Source organism: Sus scrofa, chromosome 13 (genome assembly GCF_054392235.1).
Source record: "Sus scrofa isolate SSC_HxYL_T2T_F1_AM1 chromosome 13, Sscrofa_HxYL_maternal_Yorkshire_Landrace_v2.0, whole genome shotgun sequence".
Taxonomy (NCBI): Eukaryota; Metazoa; Chordata; class Mammalia; order Artiodactyla; family Suidae; genus Sus; species Sus scrofa.
In genome coordinates, this window is record NC_139395.1 from 74,338,820 (window position 1) to 74,362,488 (window position 23,669).

General features: G+C 38.5%; 1 protein-coding gene across 50 annotated transcripts in view; it reads left to right on the plus strand.

The window, feature by feature from the left end:
* CNTN4 (contactin 4) overlaps positions 1-23,669 on the plus strand; it is a 1,001,048-nt gene that overhangs the window by 923,429 nt on the left and 53,950 nt on the right. For all 50 annotated transcript variants that reach the window (XR_014823611.1, XR_014823612.1, XM_084989189.1 and 47 more), the window contains one exon: positions 1,263-1,390. Coding sequence is in view for 48 of the 50 variants with exons in the window: in XM_084989189.1 (XP_084845315.1) it covers positions 1,263-1,390 (128 nt within the window). In the remaining 2 variants the exon portion in view is untranslated. The remainder of the gene's footprint in view (positions 1-1,262; positions 1,391-23,669) is intronic.

Below are 23,669 nucleotides of genomic sequence, written 5' to 3' on the forward strand. Positions count from 1 at the left end.
TACAGCAAAAATTATCACAACATTGTAAATCAACTATACTTCAATAAAACTTTAAAAAATGAAAAAAATATAGGAGTTCCTGTCATGGTGCAGGGGTTAACGAACCCGACTAGGAACCATGAGATTGTGGGTTCAGTCCCTGCCCTTGCTCAGTGGGTTAATGATCTGGCGTTGCTGCGAGCTGTGGTGTAGGTCACAGATGCGGCTCGGATCCCACGTTGCTGTGGCTCTGGTGTAGGCTGGGGGCTATAGCTCTGATTAGACCCCTAGCCTGGGAACCTCCATATGCCGCGGAAGCAGCCCAAGAAATGGCAAAAAGACAAAAAAAAAAAAAAAAAAAAAGAAAAAAAAAAGAAAAAGAAAAAATATGTAAAACCTTTAAAATAAAATTTAAAAAAAGACACAGAAGAGATAGAAAGAAGTGGGTAGATTTGAAAGATACAGTAGAGATTCAATAGACATTTACCTTTAATGAGCCATCTCTGTATATTTCTTATTTCTCCAACTAGCCTCTAAACCAGGCTATGGATCTTATTCATCTTTGCATGTTTCCCTTCTGCTGTAGTCATGTTGAAAGTATGGTGCTCTCATATCTTTCCTGTTCCAGTTTTCCATCTGTCACTGAGAGTGTTTCCTTCCTACGTGGTAGTAGCTATCTGTCCCGAATCATGGGCCCTGAGATGTGCCATCCACATTTGCTTTTCTGCCAAAGTGGTGCTATGTTGGGGGATATTTTAATTTTTTTAAGTTCAGTTCTTGCATCTCATAAAAATTATGTTGTCCGGCATATTTCAGAAAGAAAGTTGCCTACCAATAACTCCTTTAATTTAAGCCTTTCATCTAAAAGAAAGCACTTGCAGTGAAAATGCTTAAAGAGGCCAATCAAGGGATTTTTTTTTTCTTATTCTTCAGTAGTTTTAAGACTAATAATGATCCACAACAAGCCTTCCCTTTGCATAATGTGGTTGGAGCTGCCAAAGAAAGAGAGTGACTATAACCTATCTAACATTTCTAGTAGTTATAGTTATTCCAACAGAATGCTGAGACCGTATTAGCAAGAAAAGTGTTAAAAGTACTAAATAAGTCACACAACCTAATTATTATATCTATGTGGGTGTAGATGAATATTCTAAATACGGATGAGGCCTTCAAGTGATGTAGCCATGACTTGATATTTTGCAAATGACAGAATGCCAGAAATAATTTCCAGTTGGTCATATGGGATCAACTTACCATTTTTGGTTTATTTGCTTTGATTTCAGAATTACCATTTCTGAAGATGGAAGCCTCAGAATCATCAATGTGACTAAATCAGATGCTGGAAGTTATACCTGCATAGCCACTAACCATTTTGGAACTGCTAGCAGCACTGGAAACCTGGTAGTAAAAGGTAATGACTAACCCAGAGAACACATGGATTAATATATGTGTCCTCTTTGCAAGTGATGTAATCTATTGAAGTGATGTCCTTCCTATTAATATGTATAGATATCACTGTGTTGCTAAATTAATTCATCATGGCAGACATGACATGATTAATAATTCTTAGAGAACTGTTGGTAATGAATATGATTGAAAGGCTATCTTATTTCAGCATCACCCAATACAATTTTGAGAATTACAGCCATTGTATCTATTATAGTATTGTAACTAATGTTATCTTCAGTCCTTTAATTAAATTTCTTTCAAGTCTCTATAGATTTGAAATTCTTGTCTAGGAACACTGTGCTAAACAAATTGAAAACCCAGGACTCAAATACTATTTTTAGCTGACTCAGTTTAAACAATGACATTGGCAATTTTTAACAGAGCTGCCTGGGTTTTTCAAAGGTATGGATATGGATTATTATACTAATAAAGGGCCTTGACCACCTCTGTGCTTTGCTTCAGTCACCCAGCCAACCCTGTCAGTTTTAAGGAAATAGAATTTTCCACATAACTTAGCCTGGGTGCTTTATAGTAGGTGACAAAATGTCCTTTCTTCTCTTGGCACAGCACATAATCTAAGTCTAATCCAAGATCAGGTTGATGGGATGGGCTGAAAGTATCAAGTAAGGATTGTAAAGGATGAGATTTTAATTTACATTTCATTTGCATCTCTGATACTTTGTATCTTGCCAAGTCATAGAATTTTTGAATCAGGGATCTTGGCGATCATCTGACTGAGGAAGATAATGCTCAGGTTGCTGCGTTTCTCAGGATCACCAGGAGCAGATGAGGGATGTGAATCCAGGAACCCTGCTTCTGCCTTTGCCCTGCTTCTTTCTACTTTACCAGGAAATCTCATTTTTCCTGTTTCTCCATAATAGGTATAGATGTGTTATTGCATATGATTTCCCTCTTGACCATTTGTGGCTCCCTCTGTGAAGTAAGATAGCCTAAGGCAAACAAAAATATTCCCAAAAGAATAGTTGCCTCTATTTCAATTTAAAGAAGAAAGCTAAAAATCGCCTAATATGTATTTCAGGGTCCTTAGAAGTTGGAAATGTACTGCCATTTAGGGAAGCCGTTTTGTCATAAATATACTTGTCTATCTATGCAGATGGACAACTACAAGTCCAAGAGTCAGGCATAAATCTGTGTTTTAAATTCACTCCAGCTATTTCATTCTATTAGTTTATTCACCCAGAGCAGTAGCTGGGTGTATGACTCACTGTGTTCACTCTATTTCACAGGCGAAGGAAAAGGAAGTTCGATGATGCTTGTAAAACAAAATTTCAGCTGGAGGTCTTTGCTCACTGATAAAAGCTACAAAAAGCTACGAAAGGAAACTTAGTGATGAACTAGGACCAGGAGGAACCCCACGGTTTCAGGGCTATTAATGACAAAGCTGAAGCCTAATTATAGATTATCTGCTAGTTATGGAGGTAGAAGAGCATACTAGGCGGCAGTCGCAGGTAGTGATTTAGAGGCTAGGCTTAGCATCAGAGAGGTGTGCCTTTAAATCTCATTTCACCTGCTTACTGGCTCCACAACCTTGAATAAAATAATTAACTTGTGTGGTTAATAGCAGTGCTGCCTTCATAGGGTTGTTTTGATGGCTGGGATAATCCATGTGAAGGGCTGGTGTCTGGTAGTTAGGAAATAGTAGTTGTTGTTTTGCTGTTATTGTTGTGTTTTAATGAAATAGCTATCCATACATTCTAAATCTTATGGATATAGAAGTTCATGAAGTTTCCACCAACCTATTAGAAAAAAGGGAAGTGAGCTTGCCCCAAAGATGTGATTGAGAGGGTGAAAGAGTATAAACACTTAAACATAGATGTCTTTTATATCCTGCTATATCTGGTTGAATCCGGGGTGTTTTCACATGGAAGAACCAGTTATGTCCTGTATTTGTTTAGCATCCTTCTCATGAGCCTTGACTCTGTCAGCTCTCAAAATACTTGGCAAAAGGAAAGTCCTTTAGTTCCCATAAGAGTTCTTATCTCAGCAGTAGCACCAGTCCCAGGATAAAAGCATTCCCAACTGTGCATACAGTTCCCTCCTGCTCCTCTTCTACCAAATTATGGTGCAAAGCTAGGAGAGGCACCAAAGATGGAATGCCCCATGATCGCCTCCTTATTTGAGTGGATATAAATGTTGCTATCATAGTAACTTCTACCTATTTTAAGAAATGTAATATTTTATTTCTTGCCTTGTAGTAAAATGTAAACAATGATTTGCCATGTTTGGTATAAGAGATAATTTTCGGGAATTCAGAGTTAAACTGATTTTTTTTCAATGTTAGTAATTATACATTTCTTTCAGTGTGTAAGGAAAATGCTAGCTTTCCAATAATAGCAATGATTTTTAAAAATCTCCTTTTAAAATAGATGTACATAAATGAGTCAGTATAAAGAAAAATATTAAATATGCATTGTTATAAAAAGATATGCAGGAGTTCCTGCTGTGGGACAGTGGGTTAATGATCCAGCTTGTCTCTGTGGAGGCGCTGGTTCATTCCCTGGCCTGGAGGTGCAGTGGATTACAGCTGCAGCTTGGATTTGATCCCTAGTCCCGTCACTTTCATATGCAGCCAAAAAAGAAAAATAAATAAATAAAAGGATATGCAAAAAAGTGTGAGGGTTGTACATGAAGATTGGGAAATGTGATTTAGCGGTAATTTTTAGGAGAATTTCAGTGGACTTATGGAAAGGGCTTAGAGGGACGTGTCACAGGATCAGTACGCCACTGCTTCTGCTGGACACATGTCCTGCTGAGGCAAATGAACACTTTAGACACTTAGATTTTGTAATAAATGGAGGGACAGGAAGGATAGGGTGGGAAGAGCCTGGTGTCCTATGGAAAGAGGAAGGCAGAGACCTGTAGGGATAATCAAGTCTGGTGTGCCCCACCTGACTGGTAGCTGGAATTCATTCGTTTAAAAGCAGTTCTTTCTGAGCTTGGCTGCTGGTATTCAGCAGTCCTCACTTTCTCCACAGAGGCCCTCTGATTCTTATATCCTTCTTCCAGGTGAGGTGGTAAAAAAATAGATATGAGCTTTATCTGCTTAATATGTTCGCAGGACTTAATCCTGTTCCTTGAGTAAGGTCAGAAGATGTTGAAAAGGACATTTATTTCCCGTTACTTGGTTCTGACGCTCATTAGCATTAATGAGAAGTACACGTGTGTGCAGAGGGATACCTGGACCGCTACGTCTCTGAGAAGGACATTAACATAAATGGAGAAACACAATTTAGAAATCTGCCCCATAAAGCATGATAAAAGCAAGGAAGACCGTTCTGAACTCCACATGAACTGTGCCAAGCCCTGAATTGCACGTGGAAATGCTTGAGCCCTGCACCTTTAATGTAAATGTAACAGTTTAGCCCAAAAGATGATGGAGCGCTGTATTTTAATTCAATCTCGAGATCTACAAAGGGACTAATTTATCAGAGAAGGTGTGCTTTAACCTTAAAATGTGCTTGTATTCGTCTTGATCTCCATAGATGTCTGGGATTAAAACACTGTAAAGGTCAGACATCAGAACATGTCTTCCCTAACCTTTTTACAGTAATTCTGCCATTAACAATGCTTTTAAAAACCAATTCTCTTCCTCCCCATCCCCACCCTTCATATTTTGGAGAGAAACTAAAGATTCTGTCAAACACAGGAACAGTAAGTTAAGGAGGGGCAGTGAGGGGACTGATCCATCACAGCAGTTATGGCAGGTTTAAAATAAATCTCTAGTAATTCCCATCATGATTCAGTGGAAACAAATCTGACTAGTATCCATGAGGACGCAGGTTCAATCCCTGGCCTCGCTCAGTGGGTTAAGGATATTGTGTTGCCATGAGCTGTGTAGGTCACAGACACGGCTTGGATCCTGTATTGCTGTGGCTGTGGTGTAGGCCAGCAGCTACAGCTTCAATTGGACCCCTAGCCTGGGAACCTCCATATGCCATGGGTGCGGCCCTAAAAAGATAAATAAATAAATAAATAAATAAATAAATAAATAAATAAATAAAATTAATCTCTAGAAGGCAATCACAAAATGGATAAATATTCAGATTATACACAGCAGGCTTTCAAACTGCAGAATTTTGACAGGTGCTCAGGGGGCTCTTGGTTATCATCCCATCCTCTCAATTTCTAAAGTCAACTGATTTTATATTTTAATCTCATTAGAGTATATTTGGGATTTGGTTTCCTGTTTCATTTTAAGCAAGAACAGTTCTCAAGTCAAACCCCTGGATCCTAACAGAAAACATAATATATGACCTTTCTTTGTACAGGTGCTTTAGCGATCGTCAACATCATTAAGAATTATATGGAAGGCAGGCTACCTTTACATGCAATTTTGTACTTACTAATTCATTTTTATCTCCATGGCAGAGTTAAAGGCATGCCATTTTGCATGACACAGTGTCTTTGCTGTACAGGTTTCCTATGACAGGTATTTTGAAGTAGCAGTCCTAAAGAAGAGCAACTTTTCTTTGTCTTGGATGTAGTTCACCAAGATAACTATAGTAATAGCAACCCTAGCTCTTATTGATCACCTTTAAGGCTCAGAATGAAATGTAGGGCTTTAAGCTATGCATAGTTATCTAGCTGAACTACATCCAAAATGACCTTCAGTAACTCTGTGGCTGTGATGGTTCAAGACTATATTTTGAGAAACCCTGTCCTACATCAAAGAACTATACCTGCCACCCAGTAAGTGGAAGTTTAGTGGAATGCTTAATAGAAGTGCAGATTCCCAGTGCTTCACCCCCAACCTAACAGATATAAATATTATTTAAATTTTTACTTTTTTATTAAAGTATAGGTGATTTACAGTGTTGTGTCAGTTTCTGCTATATGGCATAGTGATCCAGTCACACAAACACATGCATTCTTTTTCTCATACCATCTTCCATCATGTTTTATCCCTAGAGACTGGATAGAGTTCCCTGTGCTATACAGTAGGAGCTTCTTGCTTATCCATTCTAAATGTAATAGTTTGCATCTGCCAACCCCAAAATCCTAGTCTATCCCACTCCCTCCCATATTCTGGACAAATCTTTAATTCAAATAGATGTATGCACACCTTTGTTCATTACAGTACTATTTACAATGGCCAAGACATAGAAACAACCTAAATGTCCATCAACAGATGAATAGATTGAGAAGATATGGTACATAAATACACTGGAATACTATTCAACCATAAAAAATGAAACAATGGCATTTACAGCAACATGGATGCAACCAGAGATTATTATACTAAGTGAAGTAAGTCAGAAAGAGAAAGACAAATACATATGATATCACTTATATGTGGAATCTAAAATATGGCACAAATGAACCTATCTACAAGACAGAAACAAGCTCACAGACATTGATAACAGACTTGTGGTTACAAATCTAAATCTTTAAGGATGAGACCTGAAAACTCTACATTTTTAGTAAACACTGCTTGATCCTCTGTCCACCAAAGTCTGAGGAGACTGCATTATCAGGGGTTGGTAAAGTGTGGCCCACAAACCAGATCCAGCTAGCCACCTAGCTTTATATAGCTCATTAGCTCAGAATGATTTCCACATGTTTAGCTGGTGGAAAAGAAATCTAAAAAATAATAAAACTTTCAGATATGTAAAATTTTATGAAGTTATTATTTCAGTGTTCATAAATGATATTTTTATGAAATACAGCCATGTCATTTTTTTACACATAAATGGCAGTTGTTTCGTCATGACAGCAGAGGTAAGAAGTCATGACAGAGACCATGTAATATTTAAGTACCTGCTTAAATACCCTCAATTTTGCTCTTGACCAGCAAAGCCTAAAACATTTACTCTTCAGCTCTTTACAAAAGAAAATTTACTAATCCCTTCTTCTGATAGCTATTTTCCTTCCCCAAAGAGATCTTCAATATTTGTTCCAAAGTGTAGCCAGGTCACACACAACTTGAAATTTTCACATCTCCTTGAGTTTGATTACAAACTAGAATTGGGAAGGAGGTTTTTTCCAGGCCCTTCACCTGCCCCCATTATCAACCTAGGGAGTTCCCTTTGTGGCACCTCAGAAATGAATCCCACTAGTATCCATGAGAATGCAGGTTTGATCCCTGGCCTCACTCAGTGGGTGGGGGATCTGGCATTGCTGTGGCTGTGGCGTAGGCCAGCAGGTGAAGCTCTGATTGGACCTCTAGCCTGGGAACTTATATATGCTGCAGTGTGGCCCTAAAAAGAAAAAAAAAGAAAAAAGAAATTGTTCTTCCATTTTAACTGTAAGAAATTGAGAAATATCGACCTTTCCATGCATAGCATGACTGACACTGTAATGTAGAGTCTTTTCAATTGGAATCTTTCTTGAAAGTGAGTTTGAAGCAGCCCACATCTTCTATGTAAAATTATTCAAGGTTTTACCCATATTTGACTAGGGATCAATCAGAAATCAGTAACCAGCAATGATGTTTGGCTGCTAAACCGCAATGAAAGCTTTTAACATTGGGCCCTTATAACAGAATACATTTCAACCTAATTAGATGCCTTCCACTGGAACCAATTATTTCTAGGCAATAATTAAGTGTCTTTCTAATAGGATTAACACAAATTCTGACCCAAGGCATCTAGAGTAGGTGAGAAAAGTTTGTTGTTAGAAGTGCTAACTGCTAATTATGTTAGACCCCCTTCTAAAAGGACAGTGGCCAGAACATTTCAATACTAGACCCAACTGGATCTGTGAACACCTGCGCCTAGAGTTTGCACCAGCTGATAAAATAGGAGAAGCCTAAGCAAGAGACTATCATTGTGCCTCTTGTTCTTCCTCTTGTTCTAACCTGTGTTCCAGGTTATGTCATGCTCTGATATAACCTGGAACTCTCTTTTACCAAGACACAAATCCAAGATTTTGATGAAACAGCAAAATTATTTCCACTGAGATTTTCATGAGCGCTAATGAGGGCCACATAGATTTAGCAAATTGTGTGCCTTTAGCAATATCCGTCATGGATATGATCTTCCTTTTGCCTGATCCTCTCTGTAAAAGAGCTTCTCTCCCTTTATAATGCTGAGATTCAAATTTATGAGGACAGTCTCCTCTGATTTCATCCTGTCCAGCATTTCTCCATCCTTGGTCTAGAAGGAAGACCTAATTCCTAACTATTGTGCTTCTCTATGCCAACTCTGCCCTCCTAGGAAGGCCTCTATGCTTAAGGCAAGTTTCGCTTCCTTTCCTTTAGTATAAAATACACAGTGCTAGTAATCAGGGAAATGTAAAATACCAGTGTGATATGACTTTTTACATGTAAGAGTGGCAAAGAGTAGAGATCTAACAAAAACTTTTGTCGGTAAGAACGTGAGGAAAATGGTACTCACGCACTATGAGTAGCAATGCAAACCTGAATAGACACTAAGGAAAACAAGTAAAAATGAAAAAGTTCAGTCTCCATGGCCCAGCAACTCCATTTTAGGGTATTTATTCTGGAGGAAATTACACATGTTCTGAGGTAGGCTTGCAGAGATGTTCATCATGTTGTTGTTGGTAATAACCAAAAGGAAAATATGCAAGTAAATTAAAGGATAATGCAGATGGTGGTATTTCATATAATGCATGTAATATGGTTTAATAGAAAATTCGTAATAAAAATAATACCATGGAACATTTAGACATAAAAATGCATGCTCAACATAATGCTTACTTGTGGTTATATTTGTGAGGAAAGGGATCTAGTGTAGGGTTACATGAAAGGGCTTTAACTGTATTGATAGTATTTTATTTGAGTAAATTTTAATGTATATTCAGAGGGGAAAATGGCTAGAGATCCATGAAAAAATTTTAAAGAATATTAATTCTACAAATTGGAATATGAGTATTGGTAAACATTTTTTTTGTAGTTTTAAGTGTATGATATCTCAGATTAAAAAGAAAACCTTGGGTTAGAATTCCTCTGCATTGTCAGATGTTGTAGTCAAAATCATCCAGAGAATGGATCTGATTTTCTACTTCTCTCCCAAATATTATAGAATAAAGTCTTATAACTAGTTACATTTAACCCATTTAATCCAAGTATTTCTCTTTTAAGAAAAAAAACTGTGCTATAGAATGAAATAAATGGTTTCTTTCTTAACGAGTACTTACCAAAGTAAACAAAACAAACAAACAAAAAAGGCAAACAGAAGATGACTCTTTGGCTTCATTCAATGTGAAGCACGTAATTAATTTCTTTTCTGGCCATTCAAAGAGACTTGTGTTGTACTGATTCAGTTTAATTGAACTTATTACCACAAGCAGATAATAAGAAGTATATTGAAGATATCCATCTGGCTTGCACTGAAAACCTCACATGTTTCATTCTTCATGGCTGTCATAGGCCATACTAATTGCCTCATTTCAGCTGTTTTACAATCAGTGTGATTTAGCTATTAATGTGATAAAGCCCTTACTTGAGAGGAGGTTGATATTAAAAAACATAGATCTCTGACCTACCTCTGCTACCACTTCTGAACACATCCTCAACATTATTAAAGTGATATGTTTTTCAAATATATAAATAAAAACCCTCTCTTTCTTGTGCACATCTTTCTAAATTACATCTGCCATCTTATGTCTTGCTGTAGAGCTGTTCCCCAACTGAAGGAAAAAATTGGTTTATGTTGAACTTTTCAGTCATAAAACAGTTCCAAATCCATGGGGTTTATTTTCAACTATAGTGTGTGTGTGTGTGTGTTTTTAATAATTTCCAAAGCTGAAATGGATTTTTAAATGGCTAATTGTGTGATAAATAAGGAGGAACGTAAAATGAAGTCTTTTTATGTTTTGTTCCTAAATACTGTAGCTTCCTGTAATTTGCCAATGATGCTTCATCATTAAGACTGGCTTTAAATGGACATTCTCTCTCACAAGCAGAGGGGTGTGTGTGTGTGTGCGTGTTTCAAATCATCAGTCTCCTTGTATTTTAGAGGTGGTCCCATGGGGGAAGCCAACACTTTGTTCCCAACTTTGAAAAGGAAAATTTTGTCTATTACAAACCCCAAACAGAAGAGAGATGTGTAAGAATAATTCATAAGTGACTTTTGCTTACTTTCCTTTCTTGGCGTCTGTTTTCTATGCCAGAGGCAGGAGGGGCATTGCCCTCCCAAACGAGTAACCCCACCAAACCTTGATTGAAATTCTCTGGCTGTCATAGGCAATCAAATCTAAGAAAACCATCCAAAAGACTGTGTAGGCCTTTAGGTTAAACAGAATCTGACCAAGATGAAAGCAAGTTAATTAACATTTTCATCAACTCTCTCTGATTTACTCTAGCAAGATCCATTTCTAAAAGGTTAAAATGGTTGTCTCTTTTATGCAGCCATTTGAAGAGCTGAAAGTAGGTTACTGGTTATGGGAGAAGAAACATAAGCAGAACATTTAGGGCAACAGTGGCTTTTTACATGGCCTTCTAACTGTTCTGTAATCAGTGTGCAAAAGTGCAGGACATGTTATTAAGCAAAGATTAGCAACATCTGCTTTGAAAATTTCCCAAACTGAAAAACCTGTCACCTTTTATCATATTAACTCCCCCCGCCCCGATCTCTTTCTTCAGCAGTAGAACTGCTTATAAATGTTACATAAAGCTAGGCTTCTCCCTAAAAGAATGAGATCCAAAGGGATCAATCAGAAGCACCTTATCTTCCAGATCTGCTTTTGTAAGCCTAGCCCCCATTTCCTCTGATCTAACATCTACCTGTCTCCACTGGCTTTGCCCACAGCATAGGTAAAACATCTGGTGACCATGCTGTTTTCACTAACACTTTTCGATGGGTAAGAAAAAAAGGAAATTATACAGACTAATATAGGTGATGAGGGGACTCACTGATGCAGTCCAAATATGAGGACACAGTCAAAAGATATAGCCATCTCTCTTCCTCTAGGACATGTGGGCCTTTTGGACCACAAGCAACAGAATTGTCTAGGTTTTTTTTTGTTTGTTTGTTTGTTTTTTAAATAAAGCCATTCCTAGACCCTCCCCTTAACCTGATGAACAAAATATCCAGGGATATAACCCAGGAATTTTCTTTTAGTAAGTTCCCAAGGGAATGCCTGCATCTATGAAAGGTCCAAAACTTAGGAGCTCACAGTTTATAGGAGGATACGGATGAGCAAAGAAATAGAACTGCATTCAAACTATGGGAGGAACAAAAATAGTGAGTGGCTAACTAGGGGGGTAAAGATGATCATTGAACTGGGAACTAAAAGATGAGTAAGAGCTCACCAGGTTAAAAATTTAAAGATAATCTCAGGCAGAAGAAATTGATCTAATGTGCAAGAGACAAGAAAATGCCCAGCACATTCAGAAATAAACATTTGAAAGGCGAGATGAAAACACTTCCAGAAAGGAGGCCCCTGAAACACTATTGATCATATTTCAGCAACTGTAGAAAATAGAGAGGCAAATATGTTGATTCTCTTTTTAATGCAAAGAAAACAGGGTCCATCAGCTGTAACTAAGTGCCCTGGACACCATCTTCAGGGGAAATTTTACGTCTTAATAAAATGTAGAAAGATGGAGTTCCCATCGTGGCGCAGTGGTTAACGAATCCGACTAGGAACCATGAGGTTGCGGGTTCGGTCCCTGCCCTTGCTCAGTGGGTTAACGATCCAGCGTTGCTGTGAGCTGTGGTGTAGGTTGCAGACGCGGCTCGGATCCTGCGTTGCTGTGGCTCTGGCGTAGGCCGGCAGCTACAGCTCCGATTCGACCCCTAGCCTGGGAACCTCCATATGCCGCAGGAGCGGCCCAAAGAAATAGCAAAAAAAAAAAAAAGAAATGTAGAAAGAAAAGTGATTATCACCAACAGAAGATTTTTGGAATTATTTTTAAAGTATATGATAATGTGTGTTGTTTATAGATATATTAGGGGAAAATAATCTTATCATTCACAGAGATTGACAAAGTTTTGTTTCCTTCTAGAATTACATCTAGGTATGTATAGGTATATATGTATACATGTGTCTGTGTGTATATATTTAAATCTTTGTCTTCAAACGTATAAATATCTTGTTACTAAAAGATTATCATATACACACTGATTAATAACTTTGTCATTAATATCATTCTGCTGCCATATATTTGTGAACAAGAAATAAGTACTAACCTTATTTTCTTAAAAATGTGTCTTTCTCCTGCTAGTCAAAATAGCATCAAGAAGACTCCTTTTAAAAAAACTCTTGTGATACCTCTGTTAGCAAGATGCCGACAGAGGATAATTTGGGGGATTGATTTAAATGTCTCACCCCAGGCCTGTTGATTAGGGCATCATGTCAACCTGGCAGGGAGATCCCTAGCCAATCCTCTGCCCTCTTTCCTCAACCTTTTCTTATTGAACTTTCTTATCCATGACACATGATGTTACTAATAATATGCTGAGTGCATTTTCTGATCACATGAACCATTAAGGAATAGATGAAATAAGTGCATCAGTAATTCAGAATGACCTTGAAAAGATAATCAGGTGAACCCAATGTAACACGATTAATTTTGATAGTGGCAAATGTAAAGATTTGCACTTGGCTCCAAAAATCAGGTTGAAAGAGTCCAATTTTAGGGTCAGGCTCTGTGGTAAAGGTCTTAGTTTACTGGGGGATTACTGGTGAGTTAACAATATTCTGTGCTTAGAAAATAAAGCAAATCACATCCGTAAAAATAGAATACTCAAAACAAGAAAGGGAAAATTCTAAAATCTACAATAGTTCTGATGAAAATACAACTGGTAGAGGATTGTGTTTTTATTTTCAGACTAAAATTAAAATTTAAAATCAGCCTAGAGGAAGACAACTGGGTGGATGATAGGAGGCATAGCTGAAGGAGGTTAAGCCAAGAAAAGGACTTAGGGAAGGTGGAAGGGAAGGGATAAACATTGCTTTCAAAGATTTAAGGAGCTATCAGGTATCAAAGGTCAGGATCTGATTAGATGAGTGATAAATGTTGGAGCAGTGGGTATTATGTGTTTCCAATAAAAAGAAGAAGTTTCAAATAATTAAACCAGGCAAAAGATGAAACTAATAATTTTTCTCTCATCAATAATGTTCAATTCTAAACCAGACGTCTACTCTGGGGAAACACTGAAGAATCTATGCAGCAGGTTGCACTGTGGTCAGAGTGGCCTGTAAGGGGCATTTCCTAGTTGTTTTAGCTTTTTCATGGCCTACTTAGGTGACTTTGTAAACACTGATCCCCATGAACCACCCAATTCTGAAATGTTATCATTCCATGCGTTTATGATTTCTAAAACTTATTTCTGGAGTTCTCATTGTGGCTCATCAGTATCAATGGGATACCTGACTAGTATCCATGAGAATATGGGTTAGATCCCTGGACTTCCTCAGTAGGTTAAGAATCTGGCATTGCAGTGAGCTGTGGTGTAGGTCGAAAATGTGGCTCAGATCCTGCCTTGCTGTGGCTGTGATGTAGGCTGGGGACTGCAGCTCCGATTTGACTCCTGGCCTTGGAATTTCCATATGCTGTGGGTGCAGCCCTAAAAAGCAAGAAAAAAAAAAAAAACTTATTTCTTCCTTTTATTTTTCCACCCTTAAGCAAAAAGCTTGCCACTAGGTTGAATTCTGTCACGTTGACTTTGTTTTCTTATGGCAGAATCTTTCTGTTTTTTTTCTTTTCCTCCCAGCATGAATTTAGCCATAATCAGCAATGCAGTGTAAGTTGAAAAGGTTATTCTGCTTATTATGAATGGTATGTTCTTTAAAAAGTCCAATGAAAGAATCAATTTTCTCTTTAGTTATATGTTGGAATTTGAGGGCGTTCAATAAATGATACCTTTGTTCATTGCCTAAATTTTAAATTCTTTAAGAGGTAAGCCAAGGCAAGTCGGGCAGATGGCAATCAAATGCTAACTTCGTTACTCATACCTCTGATAGAACAGAACGTGACTAGGTACATAGGAAGGATGGGTTTCCTAAGACTGAACTGCATGTTGGGTAAACTTGTACCACTGTAAAACCTTAGGTATTTCCCATTATGAAACATACAGGATGGAGGATCAAGCCACAAAATGTGCTTCCTTACACTTCTCAAGAAATAGAGACACAGAACCAGGAATTCTTTTATTTTTATTTTTTTCTTTTTACAGCCTTACCTGCAGCACATGGAAGTTTCTGGTTTAGGGGTTGAATCAGAGCTATGGCTGCCAGCCTATGCCACAGCCACAGCAACACGGGATCCTTAAACCACTGAATGAGGCCAGTGATCAAAGGCATCCTCTCAGACACCATGTTGGGTTTTTAACCCAGTGAACCATAACAGGAACTCCAGGAATTCTTCATTGCTTTCTCCCAGTCTCATCACTGGTGAGAAAGAGTGAGTAAGGGAGGGAGAGAGAAGAGGAGTGTTAGGACACCTCAGGAGAGTTGAAACTCCAGCCATAGACCAGAGCCTGCACACTGGTAGCTCTTGTGCTAATTCTGCTTGAACCAACAGACTGGTTTTGTTTGGTTCTGAGTGTTTTAAAACTTTGGAACTGGAATGCTTTTAGCAGGGGGCATGTATTCTCTAACCTGATCCCACATCTCATTAATTCTTAGTCTTTCCTATCTCTAAATGACACACTGATAATACTGCTAGGACCTCTGTGAGTATTTGACATGCAGTATTAAGTGGGTCGCATGAGTGTAGGGAAACAGCCAGCCTTTTGATTATTTCCAGTTATTAAATTATTAAATCGATATAAATTGACCAGGATAGGGATATGAGAAGAAGAAGACAGGAAAAGGGAATGTTTTAAACTTTTCTAATTTATAATTCTCTATGTGATTCTCCTCCAAATCTTTATTTCACTCTCCTCTCTAGACGAGGAGGTTATCAGAGGAAATGGAAGCTCAGTTATCTGAACGGACATGGTCTTCTCAGGAGCAGCCAGTGGTTAATTGGGACAAGAAAACATAAGTCATTATCTTGGAGAAATCTGAAGCAAATTGAGGCAGGTTGTCACCTCTCACCAGGAAATAAATTAGCCCTGTCTTTAAAAAGACTCTTGCTTTCTCCAGCTGCTGACTGGGGATTCCTGTCAGCTGCCAAAGAAATACAGGAGAGTCTGGATTAATGGTACTAAAATAGTGGTCATGAAATACCTCCAAACCCATTTTCTCATTTGCATGAATATTCCTCATTGACTTGACTTGTCTGTTTGAATGACAAAATTTGCACTAAGCTCTAGAAAACCAGGGTGCCGTCTTCCAGCCAAAATCATTAGTGTGCTTGTATGTTTGGGAAAGCTCTGACTATAAAGGTAAAGCCATAAATTATAGACAAAAGAGCTCTCTTTCTTGGCTTACTGGTCTTCGTGGGATTCCTGACAGCCTGGGGGTGGATTGGAGTTCAGTTTTAGCACGGCAAAGAGGAGAGAGAAGAAAAGCGTCGACAACGTGCTGGGTTATAAAGGTTGTGAATAGTTAAAAAAAAAAAAAAAAAAAAAAAAAAACCTTGAGAAGGTATGACCTACTTTTTGTGAATTTTGTGAACATGGGAAGGATTGCTGTCCAGTGGATAGGACAGTGAATGAGGTCCTGACTGCCTGGGTTCTGGTCCCAGCTCTGTTACTGGCCATTTGTGTGACATGATGTGGATCATATTGCCTCGGACTTTAGGTTTCTCAAATGTAAAATGAAGAGCCTTGAATAGAGAGAGTTAAGGCCTTCTCCAGGTCTGAAGTTCCATGATCTTATAAATAAGTGCTTAAGTTGGAAGACAGCATGCAAGCCCTCTAATTCCAATTTTCTTTTTTTTGTTGTTGTTGTTGTTGTTGTTGTTGTTGTTGTTGTTGTTGCTATTTCTTGGGCCGCTCCCGCGGCATATGGAGGTTCCCAGGCTAGGGGTTGAATCGGAGCTGGAGCCACCGGCCTACGCCAGAGCCACAGCAACGCGGGATCCGAGCCGCGTCTGCAACCTACACCACAGCTCACGGCAACGCCGGATCGTTAACCCACTGAGCAAGGGCAGGGACCGAACCCGCAACCTCATGGTTCCTAGTCGGATTCGTTAACCACTGCGCCACGACGGGAACTCCTCTAATTCCAATTTTCTATTTACTCACCAGCGACAAAATTCTATCCAGAGGTACTCTTATTTAGGCTTTCAAAGAAAGTGAGATGGAATTTTTGTGTACAGATTTGCATGGTATAAACATGTATTTTTATTTTAATTCAGGTTCTGATCCCTGAAGGAGAGAGAAAAATTACAAATTAAGTGGTGTGGGAAGCTTTATCAAATAGTCCGTCCACCAGTGGTTATGAGATTGGCATCTGAAAGGACCCTGGGCTCAGTGTGTCTCAATCTTCATATATTTCTTAAAATGTGATCATCTCACCCCACTGACTGAGATTCCAGTCTTTGATGACATGTTGATTTTATACATTATGGCCACCAAACGCAAGCCAGCCACTTCAACAGGCTCATGGCCAAAGACAAAGCTGGTGAGAAAACTGGCTTATTTAGATAGTATAGATTCCAGAGCCACAGCAACTTGGGATCCGAGCCGCGTCTGCGACCTACACCACAGTTCATGGCAACACCTGATCCTGAACCCACTGATCCAGGCCAGGGATGGAACCCACAAACTCATGGTTCCTAGTAGGATTCATTTCTCCTTCTTTAGAGCTTTGACTAACTTATTACCGCTTAGATCCATGCCCATTGGATCCTATGGACAAATTGCACTTATAGTTTTGCTCAAACAGTTTAGCTTAGGCTGTTTTCTATGTCATCATTACTATCTCATTTAACTAAAGGAGGAGATGACCCAGTATCTATAGGAAAACAATACTGGCCACTTCACTTGACACAGAACACACATAAGTGTGCAAATAGAAGCAAATAGAAACAGGTATTATTTTCTCAATTCATAAGGAAAATGATGAAACTGAGGCTGAAAAGGAAATGTCAGAGTGCCCTTGTGGTGCAATGGGTTAAGGATCCGACATTATCACTGCAGTAGCTTAGGTCGCTGCTGTGGCACAGGTTCGATCCCTGGCCTGGGAACTTCTACTGCATTCTACTGTCTCTGAGACTTTGAGTCAGTTGACCATCCAGGTGAAAATAAAAATAGTGCATACCTTATAATTGATGTTGAGAAAATAAATGAGAATTCTTTCAAATGTTCAGTAGAGTGCCTCTAGTCCGTGAGGTAGACATATAATATATATTAGGTATCATTATTTTTCTTATGGTATAGATGGGTAATTTAAAGTTTGAAGCCTCTAGAAAAATCTTCTATGAAATCCCCTAAGCTAGCCTGTAGCAGTAGCTGGAATTGCTGGCTGTGTCACAGGGTTGAATTGATTACCTGGAGGCCATCTTGGCAACATACAGAGAGTAGAAGTTGTGTATTGAGCTCTGGGTAATATAAATCCCACCAGTTACATTGACTGAGGCAAGCCTTAGTATTATGATACATGGTAGAGCCTGTTCCCAGTGGGCCTAATTAAATAACCTTAACTTCAGCCTCTTTATTTCTTAGCCTGGGTGACCTGGACCAAAATTCATCATCTCTCTGAGCTTCCACTTTCTCATATAAAAAGTGAGGTGCATCCATTTCCTTTATATATTTATATATTTTTATTGTTTTGTTTTTGTTTTGCCAGTGGGTGTTGATGATGTAAATATATACCAGAAGTAGGGTCTATTTGTGTGGTACCATGTATATGCAAGTATGCTTGCATGTTCGTATTTGTCTTTTGTATTGTTATATTCATATTCACATAATCATTATGATATTATGAGATATTTGGGCAATTTTCCCTACATCATAAAATTCTCCTCCTACCTACCCCACTTCCTAACTCCATTTTGAGACTGACTCTTTGTCATCCTTCAAATCTCAGAGATCCTTCAGGAGTCTCCTCTAATCATCTTATCAAAAGAAAATTCTACCTATTATTTTCTATCATGGGACCCTGTTCATGTATTTCCTAATGTTTTTCAAAATCTAAACATATTTTTATTTTTGTTTATTTATACACCCATCATCCATCACCCTCACTAGAAGGTAAGCTTCGTGAGGTTCTGAACTGCTGACCTGGACCCACAGCCTTTAGTACCAGTCTTGCACATATTAGACCGTCTGTAACTATCTCTTGAGTAAACATATGAATGAATGAATGAATATATGATCAAACCATATCTAGCTCTCCTTTTACAGTATATTAGAATCATCCTATTCTCACAGTCAATTCATGAATTGGCTCAATTGGAAGGACCCTTTGAGGTTCTTGGATAAGATGAGATCATCTCTTCCAGCTCCTTTTTTTTTTGCAGAGTAAACTAGAGAGGGAAATTGCATATCCACCAAAAGGCTTAATAGACTGCGCTTCCTTCTACTCTATCAAGTTGCCTCTCAAAGGAGCTCAGCAAATCCTTGTTATTAAAGCAGTGGCTAAGGAAATTCATAAGCAACAGACCAGGAGAAAATAGAGGTTGTCCATGGGGCACAGTGAAGGCGATATAGGCTTTGGTGTCTGTCAGCCTGGTTTCATATATCAACTCCAGCCCTTCTGAGCAAGTCTGTAACCTAGAACAAATTCATCTTTTAGAAGTGTTAGTGTCTTCTCTACAAAATGGGAAGTTTCTGTTGTAAGTATTCAGTTTTTCTCTCTAAAGCACAGAACCGCTCCTGGTATTTAGCAGGTACCTTTAAATAGCATTGTGCTTATATTCCTTTCATTGCCCACCCCCCATCACCTCTACTACAGTGATTTAAGAGCAATGTCTCAAAGTACTAGCTAAATTCCGTGTCTTACTAGGCTTCCCTAAAAGTGTGCCCCAAATCCAGCAGTGTTTTTATAGCAGTGCTGAGGTCTGAAAGATTAGTCATTCTCTTCTCAGAAAAAGTAAATCATTACTTTATATCTGCTACTTATATTTATGTTGTTTACCATTGCTCACTTATTATAAAATCCACAAATCAATGCTCTCAGCAGGCAAAACTGTTCAGACCTGCAGAATGGCTTCTTTTGTACCAGGTCTTTGACAAACCAGGATCTGCCTGCCTTGAATTCTGTTTTCTGAGGAATGGCACAGGTAGCTGGGGTCTATGATTGATCTCTGAGTGACTTGTACTTTATCAAGGAGCAGATATGATTTCCCACGTATCTGATTAACCTTCTCGGTAAGGTTACCATCATTTCTGTAATGCCAGAGGATTATTCTGCGCTCGGAAAGATGGATATCAGCTCCTTTTAATCAATAGTCTACACAAGGTGTCACCCAGATCTGCCTGCGGTTATCTATAACGTCTGACCGAAAGGGTGCTGTCATTTGTCAAATAACCTGGTTTAATTTAAAGCACCTAGGAGGTAAAGTTGGCTTTATTTTAAAACAGTTATGTAGAACAATGCATTGGGTTAAGAAAACACATGTTTGTTTTCTGGATAAAAATGAGAATACCAAGAAGGTAAGGTACCCCTTTAACCATGTCCATTACAGAAGACTGGCTTGGTAACCCATATGTTGGCATGGGAGCAAGAAAAGAGAAGGGTGAGTTCCCATTATGGCTCAGCAGGTTAAGAAGCTAGCCAGTATCCATGAGGATGTCGGTCCGATTCCTGGCCTTGCTCAGTAGGTTATGGATGAGGTGTTGCTGCAAGCTGTGGCTTAGGTTGCAAACACAGCTTGGATCCGGTATTGCTGTGGCGGTGGTGTAGGCTTGCAGCTGCAGCTCTGATTCAACCCACAGCCTGGGAATTTACATATGCTGCATGTGCAGCCCTAAAAAGAAAAAGAAAAAGGAAAAGAGAGGGCATAGAGTTGATTCAGTACCAGCAGACCAAAATGAGAGTGACAGTGAATTATCACTAGGCTATTATATAATTTTTCATCCAAAGTACAATGAACAAGATGCTATTAAAAGACTAGAACAACAGAGATGAGCCAGAACTGACCTTTATAATGTTAAGTACTTGGGATGTGGGGTTGATGGTGTTTCTGCAGTACCCTGCTCCTCTGGATTCTCAGAGGAAAGTCCTTTGCAGTGTAGACTACCCATCACTTAATATTCAGCCAAGAAGAGAACGTGTGTTTCCATATTTGAGATAATGTCTCCTATGAGAAGAGGAGAGCTATTAATTCTTGAGAAGGGTTATCTTCTATGAAGTTTGGACAGTTTTCTGTCTGTGCTGAGATCCTTTTCTGTTGTCAGTTTAGGGAAAATGCAAATGTGTCACACCGAAATCTTTGTTTGGAGATGTAGTGAGTTAAGCAGAAAACTGCCAGTCTTCTGAATGAACATAGAATGACAGAATGAGATGTCTGTCAGGTAACATAGGATATGGCACAGAGCCTCCAAAAAAACCAATTCCATCCAAGTTGAATTTTTTGAGACTCAATAACAGCAGGTCAAAGAAGCAAGGCTTACACTGAGAAAAGCTTAGGGATGTTATATAAAGATTGACAATATTCCCAACTCATTCAGTGTGATGGGGAGAATTAAAGTACAATAGGTAGTGTTGTGGGCTCCTTAACATGGCCTTTGACGCCTCCCTCTGCATCCTGATCTCTTGAAGCTTCTGACCTGCTTAGGTAAAATCAGATTCATGCCCACTACTGCAAGTTATCGTGTGCCTTAAGTGAGGTACATTATGCATAGCACATAGCATATAGCCTGATGTGTGAAAGACTGTGAAATTATGGGTCTTTTCCCTTCTAAAAGCAACTAGATTTACTGTCATAGTTAAGAACACCCCTAGAGGGAGTTCCTGTTGTGGTGCAGCAGAAACAAATCTGACTGGTATCCATGAGGATGAGAGTTCTATCCCCCGCCTTGCTCAGTGGGTCAGGGATCTGGCGTTGCCATGAGCTGTGATGTAGTTGTGTAGTTCAAAGACACAGCTTGGATCTGGTGTTGCTGAGGCTGTGGCTGGCAGCTGAAGCTCTGATTCAGCCCCTAGTCTCGGAGCTTCCATATACCACAAGTGCAGCCCTAAAAAGCAAAACAAACAAACAAACAAAGAAACAAAAAACCCTGTATCTGAGTTAAAATTTCCCCTTTGCTACTTACTAATTCTGTGACTTTCTGAGCCTCATTTTCCTTCTTTCAAATAGGCATAGCAATGTCCACCTGACAAAATTTTGTTTTCTCAGTTTTAGCGCTTTCTCTGGAGTTATAAATGGAGACTTAGTGTGAGAAAGATAAACTCCCCTGTTTCCTTTTTTTCCTTTCCTAGAGGTAACCAATTTCACTTTTGAGGACATTTTTTGTTTGTTTAGTACTACTTTTTGTATCTTTAAATAACGTGCTTATCTTGCTATGTCTTGATTTTCCCATTTTTAGGTATTATTTTTGACTTACTATAGAAAATGAGTTTTAATCTCTCATTCATACATCCATACCCATGTAAAACCTTTCATATTGTCCATGTGTTCCTAATATAAAACAATCATAATTCTGGTTATATCTTTAACACATGATTACATAATTAAGACAGTGCAAAGCTATTCTCAGGAGGTCCTCTGGATTAAGGATCCAGCGTTGTCATTTCTGTGGCTCAGGTCACTGCTGTGGTGTAGGTTCGAACCCTGGTCCAGAAACTTCCACATCCTGCAGGTGGTACCCCAAAAAAGCTATTCCAAAATGAGCAATGCAGGAGACATGATTAATTTTCTTTTCTTTTCTTTTCTCTTTTTTTATTTTTGGTTTTGATTTTGACCATGTCCATGGCATGCAGGAGTTCCAAGACCAGGGATCAAACCTTCACCACAGTAGCAACCCAAGCCATATCAGTGACAATGCCAGATCCTTAATTTGCTGAGCCACCAGGGGTCTCCACATCTTTTTTTTTTAAGTCCACTGGCTAGTGATGGTTAAAGATTATTGATTGATATTCCATTGAGTATAGAGTTTCTTTGTGGATAGGTGTGAAATATTTGGATTTTTTTAATCTTAAAATTTTATTGATATATAGTTGACTTAAAATACTGTGTTAATTTCTGCTGTACAACAGAACGATTCAGTTATACATATCTATATGTCTATTGTTTTTCAGAATTTTTTCCCATATAGATTATCACAGAATATTGAGTAAAGTTCCCAGTGCTAAACATCAAGTTCCCATTGACCATCCATTCTATATATGGGAGTGTGCACATGCCAATCCCAACCCCCAAGCCATCCCTCCACCTTCTTCCTTTCCCCTTTGGTAAGCAGAAGTTTGTTTTTTAAATCTGAGAGTCTGTTTCTGTTTTATAAATAAGTTTATTTGTATCATTTTTTTAGATTCCACATACAAGTGGTATCATATGACGTTTATCTTTGACTTACTTCACTTAGTCTCATAATCTCTAGGTCCTTCCATGGTTGCTGCAAATGGCATTATTTCATTCTTTTTTATGGCTAATATCCCATTGTATATAAATACCTTATATTCTTTATTCATTCTTCTGTCAACTGACAGAGTTTGCTTCCATGTCTTCGCTGTTGTAAATAGTGCTTCAGTAAACACTGGAGTGCATGTATCTTTTTGAATTATGGTTTTCTCTGGATGTATGCCCAAGAATGGGATTGCTCAGTCATATTGTAATTCCATTTTTAGTTTTTTTGAGGAACCTCCATACTGGGGGTTTTCCATTGGGGTTTTATCCATTTACATTCCCACCAACAGTGTATGAGGGTTCCCTTTTCTACGCACATTTCTGGCATTTATCATTTGTAGACTTTTGATGATGGCCAATCTGATTGGTGTGCAGTGATACCTCATTGTAGTTTTGATTTGCATTTCTCTAATAATTAGTTATGTTGAGCATCTTTCTATGTGCTTTTTGGCCATCTTTCTGTCTTCTTTGGAGAAATGTCTATTTAAATCTTCTGCCCATTTTTTGATATGGTACTGGCATAAAAACAGAAATATTATCAGAGGTACAGGACAGAAAGCACAGAGGTAAACCCACACACCTATGGCTAACTAACCTACAGCAAAGAAGGCAAGAATATACAATGGAGAAAAAGACAGACTTTTCAATAACTGATGCTGGGAAAACTGGACAGCTATATGTAAAAGAGTGTAATTAGAGTATTCTCTACATCATACATAAAAATAAACTCAAAATGGATTACAGACATAAAAGTAAAACAGGATACTATAGAACTCTCTAGAGGAAAACATAGGCAGAACACTCTTTGGCATAAATCACAGCAATATCTTTTTTGACCCACCTCCAAGAATAATGAAAATAAAAACAAAAAATAAACAAGTGGGACCTAATTAAACTTAAAAGGTTTTTCACG